Source organism: Syngnathoides biaculeatus, chromosome 14, assembly GCF_019802595.1.
Source record: "Syngnathoides biaculeatus isolate LvHL_M chromosome 14, ASM1980259v1, whole genome shotgun sequence".
Taxonomy (NCBI): Eukaryota; Metazoa; Chordata; class Actinopteri; order Syngnathiformes; family Syngnathidae; genus Syngnathoides; species Syngnathoides biaculeatus.
Genome location: NC_084653.1, coordinates 4,217,515 through 4,241,916, shown reverse-complemented (window position 1 = coordinate 4,241,916; position 24,402 = coordinate 4,217,515). Strand labels below are relative to the sequence as shown.

Genomic DNA, 24,402 nt, shown 5'->3' with positions numbered 1-24,402 from the left:
TAAATTGAAAAAAATGAAAATGTTTTATATTGTTCAAATGTATCAAGTATTCACTGATGACATTCAATCAAAAAATTACTCTCTGAAATGTACCATCATTGCAACATTACGCAGACAAACTCACTTTTTTGCAAACATACTTGAGGACAGTTATGATGGTCTTTGTTTTATAACTAAACTTACAACTCTTCACCAGCTAAAGTAAAGATCTTTGCACCGAAAACAAAAGAAAAAAAGTCCACAAAAAAAAAAACAAGCCTGGCTATGCATTCTGATCAGTTTTGCAGGGTTCCTCACTCTCAGAATCGTCCTCCTCCTCCGATGAGGAGGAGCACTTATCGACTTTCTCCACAGACGGCATCTTGATGACAATCTCATCATCATCACTGACCATGGACTTCCTCCTTTCCAGGAATGAAGGGGTGCACATTGGTGTGATGTCCTAAATGGTGATGAGATGGACACAGGTTATTGTACACCAAGTAAAAACACATTTAAAGGTCTAATCCAGAGAAAATGTATTTGCATTGTCTATCATACAAATGCAGCTAAAATTTCATGAAGAAATATTTAAAAAATTCTCAACACAAGAGAAATGAAATAAATTAGCGTCAAAGTCAGTCTCAAAATTTTGTTCAAAATGTCGCTTAGATTCGGCAAGTTCCGGTTCTCTCCGGAATGTGACAACACGTCACGAACACATTGTGCCAGAGAGTCAATTGTTTAGTATTGACAAGTAGCTCCCTAGTTTTAAATGTAAGTACAATACAGAAATATATGTCAACTAATCCGTATCCATGTGATGTTTAGGAGGTGGCAGAATTTGTACAATGTATAAAGTTAGTGTACTGTTGATGCTGAGGTCTTCCTCAAATTTGACTACAGCAGTGTGTGCTCTCAAAAGCTCGGTGCATTATTTAAAATATGGGCTAAATACATGTAAATAATGCAAACAATGCGCTGTAAACAATGGACATTACTCTGATCTGACAAAATATTCCAAATTGAAAATATGAAATGTTTTTTTGTCTTATCTTGCAGAAGGCCAAAGTTACTACCTTGTGCATATCCACCTAGCCACTCGTACCTTTCACCAGACAAAGAGAATTTTAACTCCAAACATAAAAGACGGGTTTATGAAAAACGAGAAAGATTAACAGTGAGTTTAATAGTCCATCATGTTACAGTTTTCTTGTACATGTAGTTCTCAGATCTGTGAATAGGCGGGGTCAGATACATTTTATAAATCTGAATTAGAATTAATTTCAATGCATCATATGATTTTGGAAACCATACCACACCAACATCCATGTTAAAAAAAATACTATACCGATGGGTTGTTTTCACTGACGTCACATTTTTTGGTGAATTACCCATACACCGCTTTGCGCCACCATTTAACCTTTCTACCTAACGCGTACTAGTGTTGTAGACTCCGGAATGCTCTCCGTTACTGTTTGCGTTTTTGTGTTTCACGGGCATCTCGGGACTCAAGTACACAAGAGAGGCCTTGCTAACCATCAGAGAAACTTCTTCTGACATTTCTTCTGACTGTTTTTCTAACAACTCTCGCTGACGCTTTTTCAGAGTTGCTCGTCGGCGTGCACTTCGAAGCCTTGATACAAAGAGGCTTGCGATTCGGGATACGAGTGCGACTTCGAAAGTGGGGAAATCGTCTAACGCTTCAGACGAAAGATTCTGGACGTTCTGCGGCTCTGTGCTTCACGGAGACTTGGCCTTGTGGACGATTGCCCGACACTGCTATTACGCTGCCCGGTCTCAACCTCCATCGTGCTGATGTGTCACCGAGCTAACGAACTTAATCAATATTCTTTTCAGAAGGCCAACATTACAGTTGAGATCACTTTTTGTTAGTCACTTGAAAGATTTGAGAATTTTGTGAAATACTGGGTTTGTTTATTCTTTTGTCTTTCTGCCATTGTCATCAGATTTTAAACAAACATTTCGTTTTGCTTGTGCTGAACCAATATACAGGTTTTATTTATTTTTAAAGTAATAAATGGAGTTTGCCTCGATATTAAAAAAATATATATATTAGACCGTCTTTTGTTTTCTATGTTAACACACAGGTAAGTGCTCCTCCTCCGTGATTTCTGTCATATAGAGTAAAAGATCAGGGGCAAAATACTGCGCCTTTGTGAGGCAGTCCTGTTCCTATGATGCGTGTATGCCAGGTACCCTCGTCAGGCATGTGATTTGACTGAATGAAAAAAGACTGAAAAATAGCCGAGGGTCTGGGGGCTGCAAGCATGATCAAAGGATGATCAATTTGAATATGCAAGTTTTATAAATTATATTATGAAAGATATATATCAAGTAGGTCTATAACTAAATTATATTCTGTTTTCAAAATGTATACAATATAATGTGTTCATTAATTAGGTGCGTACCTTTACCCCAAAAAATTACAAATTCAAATACAAATTGAACTAAGTAAACTACTAGAAGTGAAACTAAATTTAATTCAGATTTGCATCATGCCATGCAAGCGCGCTTTCATAGCGTGTTTATCGTATCCATTTAAAATCATTTTAATTCTTGTTTTTGTGAATGATTCAAATGAATTTGAAAATTATTAACGTCATGTTTCGTTATCAGTAAATGATAGACATTTTTACAATAACTGCTTCTGAACTCTCACCTCGTGTCTGAGCAAACACACTAAGCCCATAAGCGCCCCCTTTGATCACTGTGAACAATATGACTGATCAGATCAGTGTCATCCATTGAAGCTTTGTTCACTGTGAGCAATGTGACGCAGGCACTGTGATCAGATCAGTGTCATCCATTGAAGCTATATGGCTCATTAAAGATTCAGATTTTAGCATTTCCGTTCCCATCAGAATTTTTAAGAACAATTTTGTGTTTTTGCAAACCTACAATGAAAATGCCAACAACAACAAAATTACATTGCTAACCAAACCAAGCCAACTATGAACTATAAATTTGAAAGATCGCTTCCAACTTTTAGGTTTTTTTTTAACCCACAATGATATCCCTATCTGTTTTTCTTGGTGTAAAACTGAATTATTGCTTGCAGAATATCTAGCATTTATTGTTTAGCAGTGCATGTTGAAAGCTGAATGATGCTACCAGACAGTTTTAAGGTTAATGTGATGTTGCCTCCTATAGTTAAAATATGGAATTTGCTTTTTGTGCACTGTATTGTCTGTGCTTTCATCCTTGATCAGGCTGTGCCAAGGTGGAATTTTAACATTATACACTATCTCATCTTGTACTTTCTACTTTGGCTTCAGACCAGACCATTTTTACTCAAAAAAGAGAAACTATTATCCATTTTCACCACTATTTCTTCTATTATTCACATACCCCGACATTCATTAAAGTAAAAGCACTTTTTTTTTTTTTTTTTTTAACTTTTGTTATTATCGAGAGTAAACAGAAGCAGCATGTATAACTGTCTTTGCGCTATGTTGCCCAGACTCTGTTGCTAACTAAAACATTTGGTGGTGGACGGTGTTTGTAATTATGAGTGTACCCCCTTTGAAAGACAGAGGTTGGCTGAGTCAGGTAAACAAGGAAGTAGAAGTAGTCTGAGCAGCAGACCTTGTGCTTCAGTGTTTTTAAAAAAAAAAAAAAAAAAAGGCAGGCTGTGGTTCACTGTGCCTGATCGGTTTTCATGTGCGCTGAGAATGTGCGACAAGTGCACAGTTGCATTGGTCTGGAATTTATTTTTTTTTTAAATACATGCAATTTAAAAATCCCGCCTATAAACGGAAAAATCACATCTGCCTAGTAGTCAGTCTGGGCTTGATGTGCTGTCGGATGCGTCTTCAATAAATACAGTTAGAAACAATGTAGTCTACCTTGCGTACACTGAAGAAAATAAGTATTTGAAGACCCTGCTATATTGCAAGTTCTCCCACTTAGAAATCATGGAGGGGTCTGAAATTTTCATCGTAGATGCATATCCACTGTGGGAGAGAATCTAAAGAAAAATCCAGAAATCACAACGTATGATTTTTTTTAATGATTTATTTGAGTGATACAGCCGTAAATAAGTATTTGAACACCTGTCTATCAGCTAGAATTCTGACCCTCAAAGACCTGTTAGTCCGCCTTTAAAATGCCACCTCCACTTCATGTATTATCCTGAATCAGATGCACCTGTGTGAGGTCATTAGCTGCAAAAAGACACCTGTCCATCCCATACAATAAGTAAGACTCAAACTTGTAACATGGCCAAGACCAAAGAGCTGTCCAAAGACACGAGAGACAAAATTGGACAACTCCACACGGCTAGAAAGGGCTACGGAGAAATTGCCAAGCATCTTGGTGAAAAAAGTCCACTGTTGGAGCACTCGTTAGAAAATGGAAGAAGCTAAACATGACGGTCAATCTCAATCAGAGTGGAGCCCCATGCAAGATATTACTTCATGGAGTCTCAAAGATCCTTAGAAAGGTGAGGAATCAGCCCAAGACTACACGACAGGACTTGGCCAATGACATGAAAAGAGCTGGGACCACTATTTCCAAGGTGACTGTTGGTCATACAACAGACACAATGGTTTGAAATCATGCACGGCACGGAAGGGTCCCCTGCTTAAACCAGCACATGTCAAGGCCTGTCTTAAGTTTGCCAATGACCATTTGGATGATACAGAGGAGTCATGGGAGGTTTTGTTGTCAGATAAGACCAAAATGGAACTTTTTGGTCATAATTCCACTAACCGTGTTTGGAGGAAGACGAATGAGTTCCATCCCAAGAACACCATCGCTACTGTGAAGCATTTTCTGCACATGGGATAGGACGACTGCACTGTATAATGGAGGGGATGACCGCGGCCATGTATTTTGGGGAACGTCGTCTTTCCCTCAGTAGAGCATTGACGATGGGTCGAAGCACAAAGCCTGGAAAACCAAGGACTGTCTCCGTAAGGAGTATATCAAGGTTCTGACGATGCCTAGACAGTCTCCAGACCTAAACCCAATAGAAAGTCTTTGGAGGGAGCTGAAACTTCATGTTTCTCAGGGACAGCCCAGGAACCTGTCTGATCTAGAGATCTGTGTGGAAGAGTGGGTCAAAATACCTCCTGCCATGTGTACAAACCTGGTGAACCACTACACAAAATGTTTGACCTCTGTAATTGCAAACAAAGGCTACTGTACCAAATACTTACATCTGGTGTTCAAATACTTATTTGCAGCTGTGTCACACAAATAAAAAAAAAAAAAAAACATACATTGAAATTTCTGGATTTTTCTCTTTAGATTATCTCTCTCACAGTGGACATGCACATAAGTGAAAATTTCAGACCCCTCCGTGATTTCTAAGTGGGAGAACTTGCAATATAGCAGGGTGTTCAAATATTTTGTTCACTGTATGTATGAGTAACGGAGCTCAGGGATTGAAAATGGCCGCCGTTTGAGGAAGCACAACGGGTGACGTCACGTTAAAACAACCCATAGGATGAAGGATTAAACCAGGACAGCAGTATCTGCATACGTGTGAAATAATGTAATTTGCATGTTTCAGGGTATGTGGAACGCCTGTTAGAAGACCTCCGGACCCTCTATGTGGATGTGGACCTAATAACATCCTCTGCTGACGACCAAGCACCATCACTTCTCAGAAACCAGGAGCCAGTCGGGATCATTTTTCAAGATTTTCAAATCAAAGCTGTCGAAAATTTTTTTACAAATTTGAAGAAGCTGATTTAAAAACTGTCGGTTTGTTAAACTGAAACTAAATTCTATCCAGATGTAACTTCAGCAGCTGAAGTTTTGTTACAAACTTTGGACGCATGCTGATTAACCAGTTAAGTTGCAAAAAATAATTAGTCTGGTCTGTTCAATAGTCATTTTCTCACTTTGTGTGAATCTCTGTAAATATGACCTGCATGATGAAAGTAAGGTGAGGTGGCATATACTGTGGATTTATTTCATTTCTGTTGTGTTGAAAATTAAAATATTTTTGTATGAAATTTTAACTATTTGTATGATGGACAAATAAAATACATTACCTCTGGATTAGTACTTTAAAATAGCGTTTTGGAGTAGTTTGACTCGGCAGCTGTGTGTTGGTGCATGGGTTTTATCACATTGTCACCGGGGGAAATGTAATAATGTTAATGCACCACAGTAGTTTAGGCACAGATATCTGACCCCAGACAACATACATAACTGGGGTCATTTTCAGTCTGTGCCTTATCTGCTATAAATACATTATGGTGGTACGTACATCACTGCATGTAGTTTCATTCAAGGACTCAGACTTCTTCTGAGTTATATGGTTAGCCTACAAAGACAAAAACATGGTTAAAATGCAACCATAGCTTTATGATACTGCAGTTATGTTATGCAAACCTCTAAAGCCGAATGGTCATGAGATTTGACAGATTTTACCAAAATTTTTGGAAAATTACTTTTCAATCCTCCAAATACATTGGTGGCTTTTGGTCTAATTAAGTAAAGTGACTGGTGTGGAGGATTATTTAAAGTGAATTTATGAGCATATTCATCACCATCATCAAGTCTCAGTAATGAATGTCCATGGTGTCCTGTCATCAGAATTAGATTACAGGGAGTTCTCACGTTAAAACGGTCTCAGCCCAAAACATTTCGATTTTTTGACGCCCATGTTTTGTCCACCATTTTGGCTTTAGCATCATAGTGTTTCTGCTTAGCTCATCCATATTGCTTATCTTTGTTTGTGCGCTGAGAGTTTATTTACCTGTTTCGCGCACCTCTTCACACTGTGGCCCAAAAGAAGAAAGCTGGGTTTTTTAGCAATGCTAGTGCAACCGAAAGAAAAGCAATGACCATGGAAACAAAGCTTAATATAATGAAAAAAAATTGGGAGAAAGGAGTAACACCGGCAGACATGACGGACATAAAGAATTTGGCTTCAGTCGGACGACTGTGGCGATTATGATTAAGGACAAAGCCCGTATTTTGGGGCTTCAAGTGGGGTTACACCACTATGAGCAATACAGTGATCACGGACCATTTTTTTTGTGAAGGAAAAACAAAATGAAGCAAAGATCTTCAATCATTGCCGAGATGGAAAGATTACTTACGTTAGGGATTCAAGGATCAGAATCAATGTAGGCTTACTATCACCCTAATGTTCACTAAGGAAAAAGGGACAGTGTATTTTCCTAACTTTGACAGAGCAGAAAGGCAACAATGCTGAGGAGGAAAAGACCGCGAGCAACGGGTACTTACTCACGCTTCCGTAGCAATAGCTAATCACAGCGCCGCATCATTCTTCGCTATCCCCTCTCACCATAATGGTAAGTGAAGCATCTTATATTTTTTATTTTAATGTATTTTATTTTTTATATGAAGTAGCAACACCCATCCATCACGAGGGTCATGGGAATGCTGAAGATAATCCCAACGGTCATCGTAAATTTGGACTTTAAAGGAATAGTCTGCTGAACAATGAAAATAGGTAGGTAAAGAGATAGGTCATCTCATATGTATTGTGTCTTTAAAATTTGATGTTACTCCGATATCATTTAATGGTGTTTTTATCGGCAATTACGAATTTTCATTGGCGCCGTGATTTTAGGAAGCTACATGACATACTTGTGCAGATGTGACATTCTGTGCGTAAAAAAAGAAATCATGGCCGATTTGTATTGTAATAACATGCAGTACCACTTTGTTCATGCGAAGTTGGCAAAATGTTGATGGGCAACGTCGAGTACGAATGCTTTGTCATACTCCCAATCTGTAAATTTAAACACACAGCAGAACCCTCCCTTTCCACAAAGGCTGTCCATTCTTGTTGAAAACTTTGGTGGTACTCATTTTTTTCTTTGAGCAACCTTTGTCAAATGTTTCCATAATTACTGTTCCACACAATCGGCGTTTGACCGTTCTGCGCCTGTGGTTAGTTAGCAGGTCAGACTCCATGTCATTCTCGTCCGAAAATCCATCCACATATTCAGAGAAGGTCAGAAGGAGGTACATTGTGTCTTTGCAGACCTAGAGAAAGCCCATGAGAGAGTACCAAGAGAGGAACTGTGGTACTACATGCGCAAGTCAGGTGTGATGGAGAAATATGTTAGAAAAGTACAGGACATGTATGAGGGAAGCAAAACAGCGGTGACATGTGCCATAGGTGTGTCACAAGAATTATAGGTGGAGGTGGGACTGCATTAGGGTTCCGGGCTGATTCCCTTCCTGTTTACGGTAGTAATGGATAGGCTGACAGACGAGGTTAGACTGGAATCCCCTTGGACTATGATGTTCGCAGATGATATTGTGATCTGCAGTGAAGGCAGGGAACAGGCAGAGGAACACTTAGAAAGATGGAGTTACGCACTGGAAAGGAGAGGAATGAAGATTATCTGAAGTAAAACAGAATATATGTGCGTGTATGAGAGGGGTGGAGGAGGAAGAGTGAAGCTCCAGGAAAAGGAGAAAGCGAGGGTGGATGACTTCAAATATTTGGGGTCAACAATACAGAGCAACGGTGAATGTGGTAAGGAAGTGAAGAAACAGGTCCAAGCGGGATGGAACAGTTGGCGGAAAGTGTCTGGTGTTCTATGTGACAGAAGAGTCTCCACTAGGATGAAGAGCAAAGTTTATAAAACAGTGGTCAGGCCGGCCATGATGTACGGATTAGAGACGGTGGCTCTGAAGAAACAACAGGAAACAGAACTGGAGGTAGCAGAAATGAAGATGCTGAGATTCTCGCTTGGTGCGAACAGGTTGGATAGGATTAGAAATTACCTCATTAGTGGGACAGGCAAAGTTGGATGCTTAGGAGACAAGGTTAGAGAGCAGACTCCGATGGTTTGGACATGTTTAGAGGCGAGAGAGTGAGTATATTGGTAGAAGGGTGTTGAAGATGGAGGTGCCAGGCAAAAGAGCGAGAGGAATACCAAAGAAAAGTTTAATGAATTTTGTGAGGGAGGACATGAGGACAGTGGGCGTTACAGAGGAGGATGCACGAGACAGGCTTAGATGGAAAAAGATGATACAGCATGGGAACCCCTAACGGAACAAGCCGAAAGAAAAAGAAGATTTATATCCACAGGTTAAAATCTTTATGGACATATTCCTCCGTCTTCCCGATCAACAGATACTGCTATTTTCTCAGCAGATGGGGATAAATCTGAGAAATCAACGCTGTCTGTGATTGTGTTTACGCACAGAAGACATCGCCTCTTATTTTTTTTTAAGTCATTTGACTCACCAAAATGGCAGCGCCCATGAAAATTCGTGACTACCGATAAAAACACCATTAAATGATATTGGATTAACCTCAAATTTTCAAGGTATAGTACATATGACATGACCTATCGGATGAAAGCTTTTCATTGTTTCTTTCATGGTGAAACCCGACTTAAGTCGAAATTCGAGCTAAGTCACTAGTGTAGGAACAGCTCTCAGTCATAGACCAAGGACTCCCTGTTCTGGGAATTCACAATGTCATAGTGATGCAAAATAAAAAAGTAAGTAAGCTTCTTTCGGCTTGTCCCTTTCGGGGTCGCCACAGCATGTCATCTCAGATGAACGCATATATGTGTTTGGCACAATTTTTACGCCGGATGCCCTTCCTGACACAACCCTTCTCAGGGAGTGGAGGCCCCAGTGGGATATGAACCCACAACCCCTGGTTTACCAAACCAGTGCTCTAATCACTGAGCTACGGGGCCTCATAGTGATGCAAAATCATATTCAATAAAAAGTTGTCAAGTCAGAGGTTGAACAACATCCCTAAATTAATACTGTATTTTACCACAGAGTTTTCACTGCAGAGTATATAGTTAAGAAAATAAGTATTTGAACACCCCGCGATGTTGTTAGTTCTCCCACTTAAAAATCATGGAGGGGTCTGAAATTTTCATAGTAGGGACATGTCCACTGTGAGAGATAATCTAAAAAGAAAAACCCAGAAATTACAATGTATTATTTTTTTTAACATTTTATTTGTGTGATACAGCTGCAAATAAGTATTTGAACACCTGAGAAAACCAATGTTAATATTTGGTACAGTAGTCTTTGTTTGCAATTACAGAGGTCAAACATTTCTTGTAGTTTTTTCACCAGGTTTGCACACACTGCAGGAGAGATTTTTGGCCCACTCCTCCACACAGATTTTCTATAGTTCACTTGGGTTTCTGGGCTGTCGTTGAGTAACACAGAGTTTCAGCTCCATCAAAAGATTTTCTATTGGGTTTAGGTCTGGAGACTGGCTAGGCCCCTCCGGAACTTTGATATGCTTCTTACGGAGCCAGTCCTTTGTTTTCCTGGCCGTGTGCGTTGGGTCATTGTCATGTTGAAAGACCCAGCCACGACCCATCTTCAATGTTCTGACTGAGGGAAAGACGTTGTTCCTCAAATACATGGCCGTGGTCATCCTCTCCTTAATACAGTGCAGTCGTCCTGTCCCATGTACGAGAAAAACACACCCAAAGCATAATGCTACCACCCGCATGCTTCACAGTGGGGATGGTGTTCTTGGGCTGGAACTCATCATTCGTATTCCTCCAAACATGGTTAGTGGAATTATGACCAAAAAGTTCAATTTTGGTCTCATCTGACCACTAAACTTTCTCCCACAACTCCTCTGTATCATCCAAAAGTTCATTGGCAAACTTACAACGGGCCTTGACATGTAATTTAAGCAGGGGAACCTTCCGTGCCATGTATGATCTCAAATTATGACATCTTGGTGTATTACCAACAGTCACTTTGGAAACGGTGGTCCCAGCTCTTTTCAGGTCATTGACCAAGTGCTGTCATGTTGTCCTGGGCTGATTTCTCACCTTTCTAAAGATCATTGAGGCGCCACGAGGTGATATCTTAAATAGGGCACCTCTCCGAATGAGATTGACCATCATGTGTAGCTTCTTCCATTTTCCATAATGATTGTTCCAACAGTTACCCTTTTTTCACCAAGATGCTTGGCAATTTCTCCGTAGCCCTTTGCAGCTGTGTGAAGTTGTATAATTTTGTCTCTGGTGTCTTTGGAAAGCTCTTTGGTCTTGGCTATGTTACAAGTTCGAATGTTACTGATTGTATGGGGTGGACAGGTGTCTTTATGCAGCTAACGACCTCACACAGGTGCATCTGATTCGGGATAATACATGAAGTGGAGGTGGCATTTTAAAGGCGGACTAACAGGTCTTTGAGGGTCAGAATTCTAGCTGATAAACAGGTGTTCAAATACTTATTTACAGCTCTATCACACAAATAAATTGTTTAAAAAAACCAAAATCATACACTGTGATTTCTGTATTTTTTCTTTTTAGATTATGTCTTTCACAGTGGACATGCACCTACGATAAAAATTTCAGACCCCTCCATGATTTCTAAGTGGGTGAACTTGCAATGCAGCAGGGTGTTCAAATAGTTCTTTTCATCACTGTAATGGCGTGATTTTGGCATAAAAAGAAAACATTTCGCATTACTCTCATTCTAACTCACAGTGAAGCAGTGGATCGAAACAGGATTATCATCTTTCATTAAGAAATGATAAACACTATAGTATGGAAATTGGAATCACTTACAAATCCCGGGAAGTCATAGTCAATGCCGTGTGCTGCAAGCCTCTTGCGAATATTCCTCTCCTTGCGCAGAAGCTTGTCGGTCATCTTAGCGACTTCGTTATTGGAACGTTCCTTGTTATACCGGACTACAGCTGGCTTGGAAGGACTTTTAAATGTCCTTTCTGAGCCAACAAACAGCTTCTCGTGCAACTTTCCTGGTGGAATTACATGACCTAAAAATTTGAGACGTGCATTCCATAAAAAATAGTGTTTTCTCCATGCTACCAAAAACCTTACAACAGCAAAACCCCAATGAATGATAGGTAAACAACTACCAATAAAACAGACTTTATAAACACTTCAAATTAATGCATGAATATACGCTGATTTAGATTTGATGATCCTGCTGGTACAAAAGAAATACACAACTAATCTATCTAGATGGAAAATCACCCAAACATTGATTCGATATACTTGATATCTTGCCTAAATATATCATGACATCAAAATCCTTTTTCTCCCACTGTTTTAACCATAACATAGATCAAAATGAGTCTGCAAAGTAATGTTTGAAATCTATATGGCATGTCGATTGAATGCAAAAAGCAATAAACATAAGGCTTGCAAAATTATTATCAGAGTTCAAAGTGTTTTGTGATGTAGTTATTAATTATTCAAGTACCTGCCTACTTTGTGATTGATACCCACCCACTCAATTCATTTTAACAGCAACAACGCTTTTCCAGGTTATACGCAAGGGAGTCTCAGCCGCTGCCAAGCCATACAATTACATATGAAGTATACATGTATTTCTGATCGTATTGGCCAATAATTGGCATTTTTTGCTGATCGGTTTTGATGTCATAATTCGCCAGGGGAAAAAAAAAAAGTGACATCATTGATCGGCTCTAAGAAACATTTATTCTGCTTCCCTGTCGTGCACAGCACATCTGAATCCAGAAGGTAGTTTATTTTTACAGAGTACTATTTATCGTTTTTTTTTCGTGTCTTTTGACGTAGAACGGAAAATATCTGATGGACAAATCATTAAAAAAAAAAATGGTACAGTGGGAGCGAGAAAGTGGCTGACAGACGGATCAGACTACAAGACAAGCTCTTTCACGATTGCACTGTCTCGCAACAGCAGTGCTTCTCAAATAGTGGGTCGCGCCCCCCTGGGGGGGCGCAGGGCTATTGCGGGGATGGGGGTAACCCTGGGAAAATCTTTTTTTTTGCCGTACTAGAATAGTGTAATAGTGTAAGTGTAATTGCATATCCACTCCAGTAGTTGGCAGTGGAGCTCTCATTGTCAGAGTGTGTGCACGGAGTATTAGCTCTTTGGCGTAGGGGATTTTTATTACAACGAGCAGGCAATCTGAAGTACAGTAAACAAATCCATAAGACACAAGAAAAAAAATTTAACAGGGATGAAAGGAAAGGGGGAGACAGACGAAGACAATGAAAAAAGAAAGTCACTCGAAAGCTAAGACAAGGAAATATGACGAAGCGTATGTAGCGCTTGGCTTCACTGTGACTACAGTGGGAGACGAGGAAAGAAAAACAAATGTTGGCCGTTGACAGCATGAACCCAAATAAATTAATGCACCACTTAAAAACTGACATCCCAAGTGGATTGCGTGGAAAAAACGTGTGGTTGAGGTCATCTGTGGTCAGGGCAGGAAAAGAAATCATGTAAAAAAAGAAAAAAGAAATCTATACTCTTGCTGAATCATGAAATATTAAGCAAGATTCACCTCACACAAAAAAAGTAGCGGCTTATTGTCTGGAAAATGCGGCAGTTAATTGTTCAGTTTTACCACCTTCCACCCCCAACCTACTGGTATGTGCTAAGTGACGGGCTAATTTGTAAAATTTGCACATGCAAGCACGCAATACTCACATTTAATGAGCCTTTCTCCCATCAGGTAATTGTTCATGGTCTCTGCTACAATCTTGGCTACTTCATCACACTCAAACTCCACAAATGCATAGCCTTTGCTTCCTCCTGTCTGAAAACAATTTCGTATTAAAAAGAGAAACTTAGAAAATTGACAAATTATAAATCAATCATATTAAGTCACAATTTATTTCATATTGTTGGTACGTGGGTATTACAACAGTACAAATTCTTATGCACGCAAAAGATAAACCTAATGTAAAACAATAATTTGGGCTTGAATATCTGACCTTAGACAACTGTTACAGTTAAAATCATTTTCAGACTGAGCCAAATGCCTATACTGATAACTAGGGCTGGGCGATTATGGAAAAAATTATACAGGGTTCATATTCAGTCTGACCCAAAAAATTTAAGGCCTTTTTAGGGGCATTCTTAGGGGCTGACACGAAAAATTTAGGGCCATTGTGGGAAATCTAGAGTAAGGAAAAAAGACTCACCCAATGGGTGCCATCAACCGTTCTTGGTTCATCAAATGTTCCAGTACCTCAGTACCTGTGACAGTGATCACCTGTCGCCCTTGTGGTAGTTCTCATTGATATGACCATTGTCAACGTCTTCACATAACAGTATACAGAAAAACAGATTCTAACTACAATTGCAACTATATACACAAATGTCTTCTACTGATGTCTGTTTCAGCACCCCTACTCTAGCACCTTGAGCCTACCCAGTGCTTGCTCTATTTGTTGCTGCAGAGGTGCCAAAGTGGCTCTCTTGTCCTTTGCTCTGCTCCTGAGTGCATTGACCTCGGTGATAAACCTCAGATTCCTCTTTTCTTCTGCCTTCTCAATAAGCGTAGATATGTCAATCTCTATTCTGGCTTTCTTTTGGCTTTGAGGCAGTAGAGATGAAAAGTGGGCAGCGATGCCAAATGTAGCCAGGTACGAAGTCTTCCTTTCCCCACAGTGGTAGTTTTTAGCAATGTCACTGTCTGGGAAAATGACTGCAAACACTTTCGAATTATTTTCACAAGACTTGTAACTGTAATGGCTGCAGATCTCTTTTAAAGTCCACACGATCTCTGCCTTTAACGAGTCCATCTTCGTGTATTGAACTACGTTCATAAAGCCTGACTTCTGCTGGACAACTGTAGGTGCGCATTAGGGATCGCAACCGGTTACAAATAACTGGTTATAACCGGTTTTCGTTTTTTTTTTTTTTTAACCGAAACCGTAATCGAACTTTCGAAAATCGGTTAAAATTTCCAATCATTTCTTCCGGCTCCGGTACTCCACATTGCGCTATTTTTTCAACATCATTTCCACTTTTTTCAAGTTTCGCTGTTAGAGGAAAGTTGGACTCAAAAGAACATTCAGTTAAATCAAAGAAACATCAAACATGGCATCGAGGAAATGCTCCAAAGTATGGGAGTAAACTTGTTTTATTGGCAGACATCAAAACACTACTCGCATAACGGGGGGAACTCTGAACTCGTCACTCCGGAAGAGCAACAACAAAAACAGTCCGTGCGGAACCCCACACCCGAACTCCAGGTCCCGCGGGTGAATTATGTAAACACCAATATGGTACCGTTTTCTTGCTACAGCTGTTCGGTAAAAACCGGATATGAAAGTAAGCGTTTTTTTGCGATCCTCGTGCGCATGCACTGCTAGTCCCACTGCCTGAAGTTGATGCTTCACTATCTTGATATTTTAGAAACAGATTCATACCAACGGAAGATGAGAGAGTCTTCGCCAAATCAGCGTGTCTCCTGTTTTTCCGGTGCGACTACAGTGCTTTGACGCCCATCTTTTCAAGCTGGTAACTCTGCTTGCACAGATGCGAGTAAAACATGTGCCGATCTTTTGGATCTCGACGAACCCAGCTCCCAAACTCCTTACTTTCAACCCAAGCTTCTTGAAAAATGCACTTCCCCGTGATACAAGTTGGATCGATGAAAGAACTACGCTACGTCGTAACGAAAACGAAGTGAAATGCCTACTCACGGAAACAAACAATGGAATATCGACAAGATGGCGACTTGTTGTCAACACGGTGACTTCCGTTGACAATTTCCAGCTGATTTGGACGCCAGACGGATCGTTATTTTTTTTTAAATAAAAGATTAATTTATTTTTTAGGGAGAATTTTGGCGGTAGAGGTCCTCCCTTTGATTTTTTTTTAAATTTAAGGCCATTTTAGGGGCTTGACCGGTTTTCGCGGATTTTAAGGATTTTTAGGAGCCCCTAAATGCACCTTCGAAAATTTAGGGGTTTTTAGGGACTTTTAGGGTTGCGTGCGAACCCTCTTACTTTCAACCCAAGCATATTGAAAAATGCACTTCCCCAGAATACAAGTTGGATCGATGAAAGAACTACGCCACGTCGTAACAAAGACTAAGTGAAATGCCTACTTACGGAAACAAACAATGGAATATCGACAAGATGGCGAACAGTTGTCAACACCATGACTTCCGTTGACAATTTCCGGCTGTTTTGGACGCCAGACGGATCGCTATTTATAGAATTTTGGCGGTAGAGGTCCTCCCTTTGATTTTTTTCAATGTTAGGCCTTTTCAGGGGCTTGACCGTTTTTCGCGGATTTTTAAGGACTTTCAGGAGCCCCAAAATGCACCTTCGAAAATTTAGTTTTTTTTTTGGGGACTTTTAAGGCCGCGTGCGAATCCTGTTATAATCACAACTTTTTAATTGTTATTGAAATCACCAATTAACTCATTCAGTGCTATCGATTGCTGTTGAATTCAAATATCCATGTTAATAAGGAGGACTGGCAGTAAGTAAGTTTCTTTCAGCTTGTCCCTTTCGGGGTCGCCACAGCGTGTCATCTCAGATGAACGCACATATATGTTTGGCACAATTTTTACGCCGGATGCCCTTCCTGACATAACCCTTCTCAGGGAGTGGAGGCCCCAGTGGGATACAAACCCACAACCCCTGATTTACCAAACCAGTGCTCTAACCACTGAGCTATGGGGCCTCAATATGGAGGACTGGCAGTGAACATGACTATTCATTGATTTTAAACAAACTATTTGTTCAACCACCAAAACTCAAGTTTAAATATAACAAAAACAACTAGAAGATAAATCAACAACAAAATAACAGGGGAGACACGGTTAGAAAACCTGCCTCACAGTTCAGAAGATCCTGGATCAATCTGACCTCCCTGTGTGGCATTTGCATGTTCTCCCTGTGGATGCATGGGGTTTCTCAGGGTTCTCTGGTTCCATTCCACATCCCTAAAACATGCATGCTAGGTCGACTGAAGACTAAATTGTCCATAGGTGGGACTTTGAGTGTGATTGGTTGTTTGTTTCTATATGCCCTGCAATTGACCCCTCCATACAGGGCACTTAACCACGCCTCCTGAAGTCACGTCACCCCAACTGTTCCTAACCTCAGACAAACATTAGACAAAATGGCGTCGCAGGAAGAAAAGTCGAGAGCGAAATTGTCCGATTTAACAGCTGATTTTTCACTCGCATTCTTACCGAATACTGAAATATCGTTGAAGAGCAGACAGCAGGGCTTAAAGTATTTCAGCGAGGGGTATTTCAATGGTATTTCCATGCGGCACCCTTAACTTCAACTTTTCGGCTCGCATGACTCCAATGAAAAAAAAAAAAACGGGAGTAAATATAATCACAACATGAGAGTTCTTTGGGGTTTGTTGTGATGGCTGACTGCATGATTGACCAATGATCAAGCCAAGCAACTGAGATGTACCATTCTTGACAATCCAATATACAAATATGGGAATTTTCAAATGAAATATTGGTGTTTGCAGGAAAATATTATTGCCTTCTATGCATTAGCTGTATTTGCTTCCATTAAGTTGCAATTCGTGATTGCAATGTGTAATCAAAAATGCTGTTGTTAAAGTAGTTGGTTTTAGGGTACATTTATTGTTTTAATGATCAATTATTTATTCTTATTTAAAGTAGGCTTTACACGTTCAGGATTTTTTGGGTCGATCAGCAAGTTATAAAAAAAAAAAAAAAAAAAACGATAACTGATCACCGATCCAATCAAAAAGTTAATTTACAATATATACTTCCACCTATCTATATTTTTTTCAATCACAATCACACCTCGGGGCAATTTCGAGTGTCCAATTAATGTTGCATGTTTTTGGGATGTGGGAGGAAACCGGAGTGCCCAGAGAAAACCCACGGAGAGAATATGCAAACTCCACACAGGTCGGGCCGGGATTGAACCCTGGACCTCAAAACTGTGAGGCCAACGCTTTACAGCTGCTCCACCGTGCCGCCCTATATATAGTTGTGTATTTAATTGTAAAAAATATATTTATTGTCAATAAATAATGTATCTTTCTTCATCCATTTATGCTAGTGATGCATAATGACAAACAAACTAATGGTCTATTTTTTGTGACAATTTTGTTCGTTGGTGTGCCGTGAGATTGTACCGTAATCTCCGGCCTATAAACCACAACTTTTTTCACCCGCTTTCAACTCTGCATCTTATGCGGTGATGCAGCTAATTTGTGCATTTTTTTTCCTAATGGCCGCAAGCAGGCACTTGAGTGTAAATAGTAAGCGTGACACCGGTGGAATACATGTCCTGAGGAAGTGACTTTTACCAGTATGTTTTTTTTTAATTTAACCGAGCATTGTTAGCGTTGTGCTGGCCTGTTGCTGCTGTGCTACTGCCGCATCTCAGTGATTTAGGTATGTTTTTTTTTTTTAACCGGCCATGTTAGTGCTGTCTGACTGTGCTGCTACTGTGTAGCTGCCGCTGCTGTTTTTTTTTTTTAACGGTATGTTTTAGTTTTGTTTTTTAAACCACCCCAGTTCGTGCTACTTGTTGTTGCTATGTTAACCGAAGCTAGGGTATTAAAACTTTGAAGTCTTTCTATGTACTGTCTTTGTAAATATCTTGTTTTTCAACGGGGGTTTCAATGTAGGACTTGCGGCTTTTACACAGGTGTGGCATATGTATGTACCAAATGGTATTTCCTTTACAAATGTACTGGGTGAAACTTATAATCAGGTGCGCTCTGTAGGCCGGAAATTGCGGTAAATTGCCAAGTGTGTGCCTCGGCTCTGTAAAGCTTGGAAATCACTGCTCTAGTCAGATGTATTTAACAGAACCGCCGCATGTTCACACACAACCATTACGTAACAATATATATACTTTTTTGCTTACTTGTGAGCCGTATCGTATTAACAGTATGTGAACATAACTCAAGCAAGCCTTATACGACCGTCGCCTCCTGTCCGAAGCAGTGGTCACCACCGTCACACATTTTTTTCCACAAAATTTTCTTCTGATAATACAGTCAAGAGGATCCACTCGTGTTGTTGTTTGCACGGGAATGAGCGTATCCGGTCACATTTGAGTTGACAAGCTAAAGCGCAGTGACCATAAAAAACAGGGTCCAGTGGTATCGGTATACAAGATTGTGTTGTAGTAGTCTGACATGGTGCAATTGTGAAAGAGCGAATTTGTCTTGCAGTCTGATCCGCGCATTACGTTTCTCATCTGTCTTCTCTCTACCATGCTTGACATTTTTTTTAAAGAACTTTATTTGCCGTACTACATCAAAAGAGACAGAAAAAAAACTATATCAATACAACTATATAAAGATAAACTAGCTTTTAGAGTCACATATACTATGTCCAATAATGATAGAGAATAAATGTAATTTGCGGAGAATGACAATTGATCGGCTCAGCGAATTATGACATAATCTGATCACCATAAAATAAATGCCAATTATCAGCAGTTTCCAATCAATCCAATAAAATCGACAAAGTGTAATTCAAAGATTCGTTTTGAAATGAAAACACACATTTTTTGTTAAAAAGTATTGTAATAAATATTTTTCCCTAACACGAGGAATCATGATTAATAGTGGGGATTATAATATTGATAAAATTAATAGATTATTTTGCCCATAATCCTGCAACTCTAAATAGAAATAAATAGTCATAACTAAAAACTGTGGCACCACTGGGATACCAATGTTTTAATCATCACTCAGTTTTTAGACATTAGGAAGAATATATGCCTATGAATACTGTCCCGTTTGTCTGTTTTGCCATGGAATTTGTGTAAATATCCACTCTTTTATGGTAAAGCCCTCCCTAATGCTAGTTTTAGTTAGCCTGGCAGTGGGGATTTGGATTGTTTTCAAATGAGTGCTGACATCTCACACACTTGTGACACTTCCAAAAGCCTTATACCGTATTGCGTAATTCTTGTTCTGAGTTTAATTTTACAATTTCAACCGGGGTGTCATTAAACGGTATATTCACAGAGCAGAATTTACAATGACCTATCCTAAATGTTTTACTTAGGCGTTCTCTTAAATCAGCTAAACTGATTGGAAGAGGAAATTATTCGTTATCGCTAAGCAGTACATTCTCTGACATTTGTAAAAGGATTCCGTTAAAAAAAAGTGAAATGTTTAGAAAGTACCTTTTTACTCCTGGATAGACGTAGTCGTGAGACTGTGCCAAACTGTTCGAAGTAAGGTTTGAGCTGTTCCTCAAGGAGCCCAAGAGGCAAATGGCCAACATAAATCACCCCAGGTGTCAAACGGTTCCCCTGCCATACAGAATACAAATGTTTAGGTTCAGTGGCTGCATTTAAAGTACAGCAGCGGCGTCAAAATGAAAACCTGGACAAATGAAAAGCTATGACTTCGTACATTCAATCTGTTATATTGCCATAAAATACCTACTGACTCAGATTGTTTAAAACAGATAAGCGGTCAGCCAAATAAGATAAATTACGAAATGAATGCATACGTTTATGGAAAACTATACGTCAACGCGCCATATTTGGAATTACTGCAACTTTTATTACTCTGCCTCCGCAGTCCATAATACAGCATTTGGAATAACGTTTGCTGATATAGGTCCCGTTCATCATCAACGTATCTTAGATCTTCACCCACCTTGTTGGACTTCTTCACCTCCTGTACCTTCTTTTGGAACTCGCACTCTTTCTCGGGATTCAATGAGAGTAGCGCTTTTGTCGCTTTACGACTCGCTTTTTCTTGAATTTCAGTCATGTTGATGAGCTATTACTGAATTTGGCGAGGCTTCTGAATAAAAAAAAACAAAAACATAAAATAAACTCAACCACGTTTAGCCACACCACGTTGATTCCCTTATCCGGTTGACCACGTGATTAAAAAAAAACGACAACTCAAGAGTCAAAGCATTCCCGGGACGCTGGGCCTAAAAACATGCAGCGCCCTCGATCGGTATGGAGTGAAACCACATTTTCTTTGTCACTTGTCCTTTTCCAGTGGGAATCCATCCATCCATTTTCTGGGCCGCTTATCCTCACAAGTGTTGCGGGAGTACTCGAGCCTATCCCAGCTATCATCGGGCAAGAGGCAGGGTACTGCCTGGAGGATAAATTAACGATAGAAAAAACTTCACCTATCACCTAAGTCCTCTGAGACACAAGATGGCATAATTGGAAACCTATCCATAGGACGTCGCAGAGACAACAAATGAACAATGTGTTTAGCATGTATTTTCCCATTGCGAGTCCTTATTTCTAAAAATATGTCTAACTCATTGACTTAAAATGTAATGTTTTAATGACAAAAATGCTTAGTGTTTTGCTATGTTATGATGATAGCGCTTCACAGTGTATTTTGGGAAAAGTTAACATGTCACAGAAATCGGGCCCGAGGTAATATGCAAGGTTTCTTGGTAGTCACGGTGTTATATCTTTCCTTTGCACTTAGCCTATTTTGGTTTGCCAAGTTGAATTAAAAACTCTTCATGTTCCAGAACTGAAAAACTGTCCAGCTCACACGACCAGTTTTAAAGGTCTTATCCAGAGAAAATGTATTTTGTCTATCATACAAATGAGGCTAAAATTTCATTTAAAAAATATTTTAAAAATTCTGAACACAACAGAAATTAAATAAATTAGCATCAAAGTTAGTCTCGAGATTTTGTTCGAAATGTCGCTTGGATTCAGCAAGTTCCGTTTCTCTCCGGAATCTAACGTCGCCAGAGTGAAAAAGCTAGCAAAAATGGTTCTACGACAAACGCTGACGAGGTTAGCTTACATGAATGGTCAAAATACGAACGGATAGGCAAGACATGGACCAGGTTTGTGAAGACAAAGTGGGCGGATTGGAGTTACAAGTCAAAGTCGACAGTATTATGTTCCAAGCATTTCAGGACTGCTTTGAAAACCCCCTACAGCGTTCACTTGGCTTCGCTAGCAAGTAAGTACATCCGTGTTCAATTACGTCCGTGTTCATTTGTTTAGTATTGACAAGTATCTACTTCGTTTTAAATGTAAGTACAATATGATGTTTAGGAGTTGATGAAATTTGGACTCTGTATAACGTTAGTGTACTGTTGCTGCAGAGGTCTTCCTCAAATTCGACGACAGCAGTGTGCGCTCTCAAGTGTTCGATGCATTATAATACAGGCTAAATGTATGTAAATAACGCAAAGAATGTGCTATAAACAGTGGACATGACTCTGATTTGACAAAATATTCCAAATCCAAAATATGAATGAAGAGTTTTTTGTTTTATCCTGCAGAAGGCCAAGATTACTACCGTGTGCCTGTCCAACTATCCACTCGTGACTTTCACCAGACAATGAGAATTGTAACCCTAAACCTAAAAGACGATCTTATGAAAAATCAAATGTTGAAATGTTAGCAGTGGCAAGTTCCCTAAAGTGTAGATTATTTGCTTGTTTTTTAGAATAAAAAACCTGTTTATGGATAATTCACTTGCTTACTGCCATGGTCATCTCCACAATTGTCAGTTTAAACCCATTATCAGAAGTTGCGTATCTGATGTAGGGTCAAGTGAGTACGAAGAGCTGCCAGACATCATTGACAGTGCGTATTTGAGTAAAGATGTGATGAAGCTATCTCCACTGGGACAGACTTCCAGTATCGAGGGATACCGCAGTGTTGTGAACCACTTTACTCCCAAGGTCTATCACTTTGGATACAGTATGATGGGATGAGAAACTGGCAAATGACAATTACTGAATTAGTCTGTCAGACATCAGTTAAATTTCAATTTTGTGTTTGATAGATTACGCTTAGCAACACTTCATTTCAACGAGAATGCTCAACGGGCTCAAGCAAAAGACAGATCAGATCTTGTTGTTGATGTTCAACATAACCTTTCAAAAGGCAAAACAAGGCCATCACACGGTGAAGAAAATAATGCAGTATTGTACATTTGGTGAGGCACCCACCCACCCACCCCACAAACAAACAAACAAAAAAAAGCAGAACGACACAAAGAAATACCGCATCAAAGTATCATATTGGAAGTATAATTACTCTGCAATAATATTAAACCTGTTAAATTCAGGCTAAAACTCAGTTTTTGACGTCACAAAGAAGACATAGTCAAAATGTAAAAGAAAAACATTTATGATGTAAAGTTTATGTCAGGGCCACTCAAACAGCTTGACAAAAATTTGACTGATTTGATCTGCATATGTATGAAGTAATGTAATTTCCATGTTTCAGGGTATATGGAACGTCTGTTAGAATAGCTCCGGACCCTCTATCTGGATGTGGACCAAACGACTTCCTCTGCTGACCCCCAAGCACCACCACCTCTCAGCAGCCAGTACACAAAACCAAGGAAAGACTCGGCTTTACGGGATCATTTTTCAAGATTTTCAAATCAAAGCTGTTGAAATGAAATATTGTGAAAATGCAAAATATTATGAATTTGAAGAAGCCGATTAAAAAACTGTGTCCAGTTTGTTAAATTATAACTCAATTCAATGTTGATGAAACTTCAGCGGCACACGTTTTATGTTACAAACTTTTTACGCATCTTGATTAACCAGTCATATTTTTTAAGATTAATGCAATAGTCTGGTCTGTTCAATAGTCATTTTATCAGCTTGTGTGAACCTCTGTTAATATGACCTCCATTAGGTGGCATACTCTGGATTTGAAATCTCCAGCTCCTAATGACATTTTATGGAATGAAACAATATCATATTTAGCATGTGTATATACAAATGTTTATTGTTTAACATGTTGCAAAACCATCCTGAACAAATGATAGTTTCACCTTCAGTGATTTGTAAAAAAAAAAAATAACTTGGTTTTAAAACTTTTTGAGTGCTGTGATACTTACAGATGATATCACAAATTCTTCAACCATTTCGTTTACTCCAATTAGAGTCAACTTGAAAGGCAAATTTTAGACATTTTAGAGTTGAAACTGTCACATAAAGCCAGCAATGTCCATCAATTATTTGTCCAGGATCAACACCCATGCTTTACTTTCATGCAAAGAAAAGGGTAATGTTCATCAGCTGGGCATAAATCCTGTGAACACGGCATCATCTTCAAGTCCTTGGGGTGGATATTCTGCTCGGATTCTCTGCACAGCACATGATGGTATAACAACCCTGTTACTCTTGCAGAGAGGCCCCCAACACCATTCCTGGGCTCTCTCCAATACAAATGGGTTTGGCAGACTGGGTGAAAGCCTTCGTCCTGAACAATGCAAGCCAAGGCGGTTCCATCAAACTTCTGGGCGGTTTCAGTAATTTCCTTACAGCAGCGGCACTCTCTCTGGGAAGGCATTGGCTGGCAACTTTTCCACATTTACACCTGGGTAAAAAATATAATCAGTTAAAATAATATTATTTGGTTTGTTTTAAGAACAAAGTTGTATTTCATGACGATGTTATAGATGTGATCTTTAAACGCAGAACGATACCGAAGGTTGCGATTTTTGTTTAATGCCGATTCAGTCGCTAGTACAACAGCAAACAACTCACTGTTGTGTGCAAGCCGTATCAGATGTTTAAACGTACTGTACTGTAGATTTGTCAAGGCACCGACCAGTCTGTGTTTTGGGTGCAAAGTTCCAGGTCAACCTCGTCAGGTCTCACCATATACCGTCCTTGTGTTGCGTTCGTCAACTCCGGTTCAAACAACTATGGTTGAATTACAGCCACATGGGATGTTTTTCAAATATGGGAAGAAT

General features: G+C 39.6%; 1 protein-coding gene and 1 non-coding gene across 2 annotated transcripts; both read right to left on the bottom strand.

The window, feature by feature from the left end:
- On the bottom strand, positions 1-20,582 carry nifk (nucleolar protein interacting with the FHA domain of MKI67). Its single transcript, XM_061841332.1, has 6 exons — positions 20,338-20,582; positions 19,857-19,985; positions 13,393-13,501; positions 11,514-11,725; positions 6,224-6,280; positions 1-442 (listed from the first exon to the last, which is right to left on the bottom strand). Exons 1-6 carry the CDS (start codon positions 20,452-20,454, stop codon positions 263-265), a joined length of 804 nt encoding a protein of 267 aa, XP_061697316.1. The 5' UTR covers positions 20,455-20,582; the 3' UTR covers positions 1-262.
- Positions 6,058-6,186, bottom strand: LOC133512772 (small nucleolar RNA ACA64). The gene has a single exon (XR_009798290.1). It is a non-coding gene; the product is annotated as a small nucleolar RNA ACA64 (small nucleolar RNA).
- Positions 20,583-24,402: the final 3,820 nt, after the last annotated feature.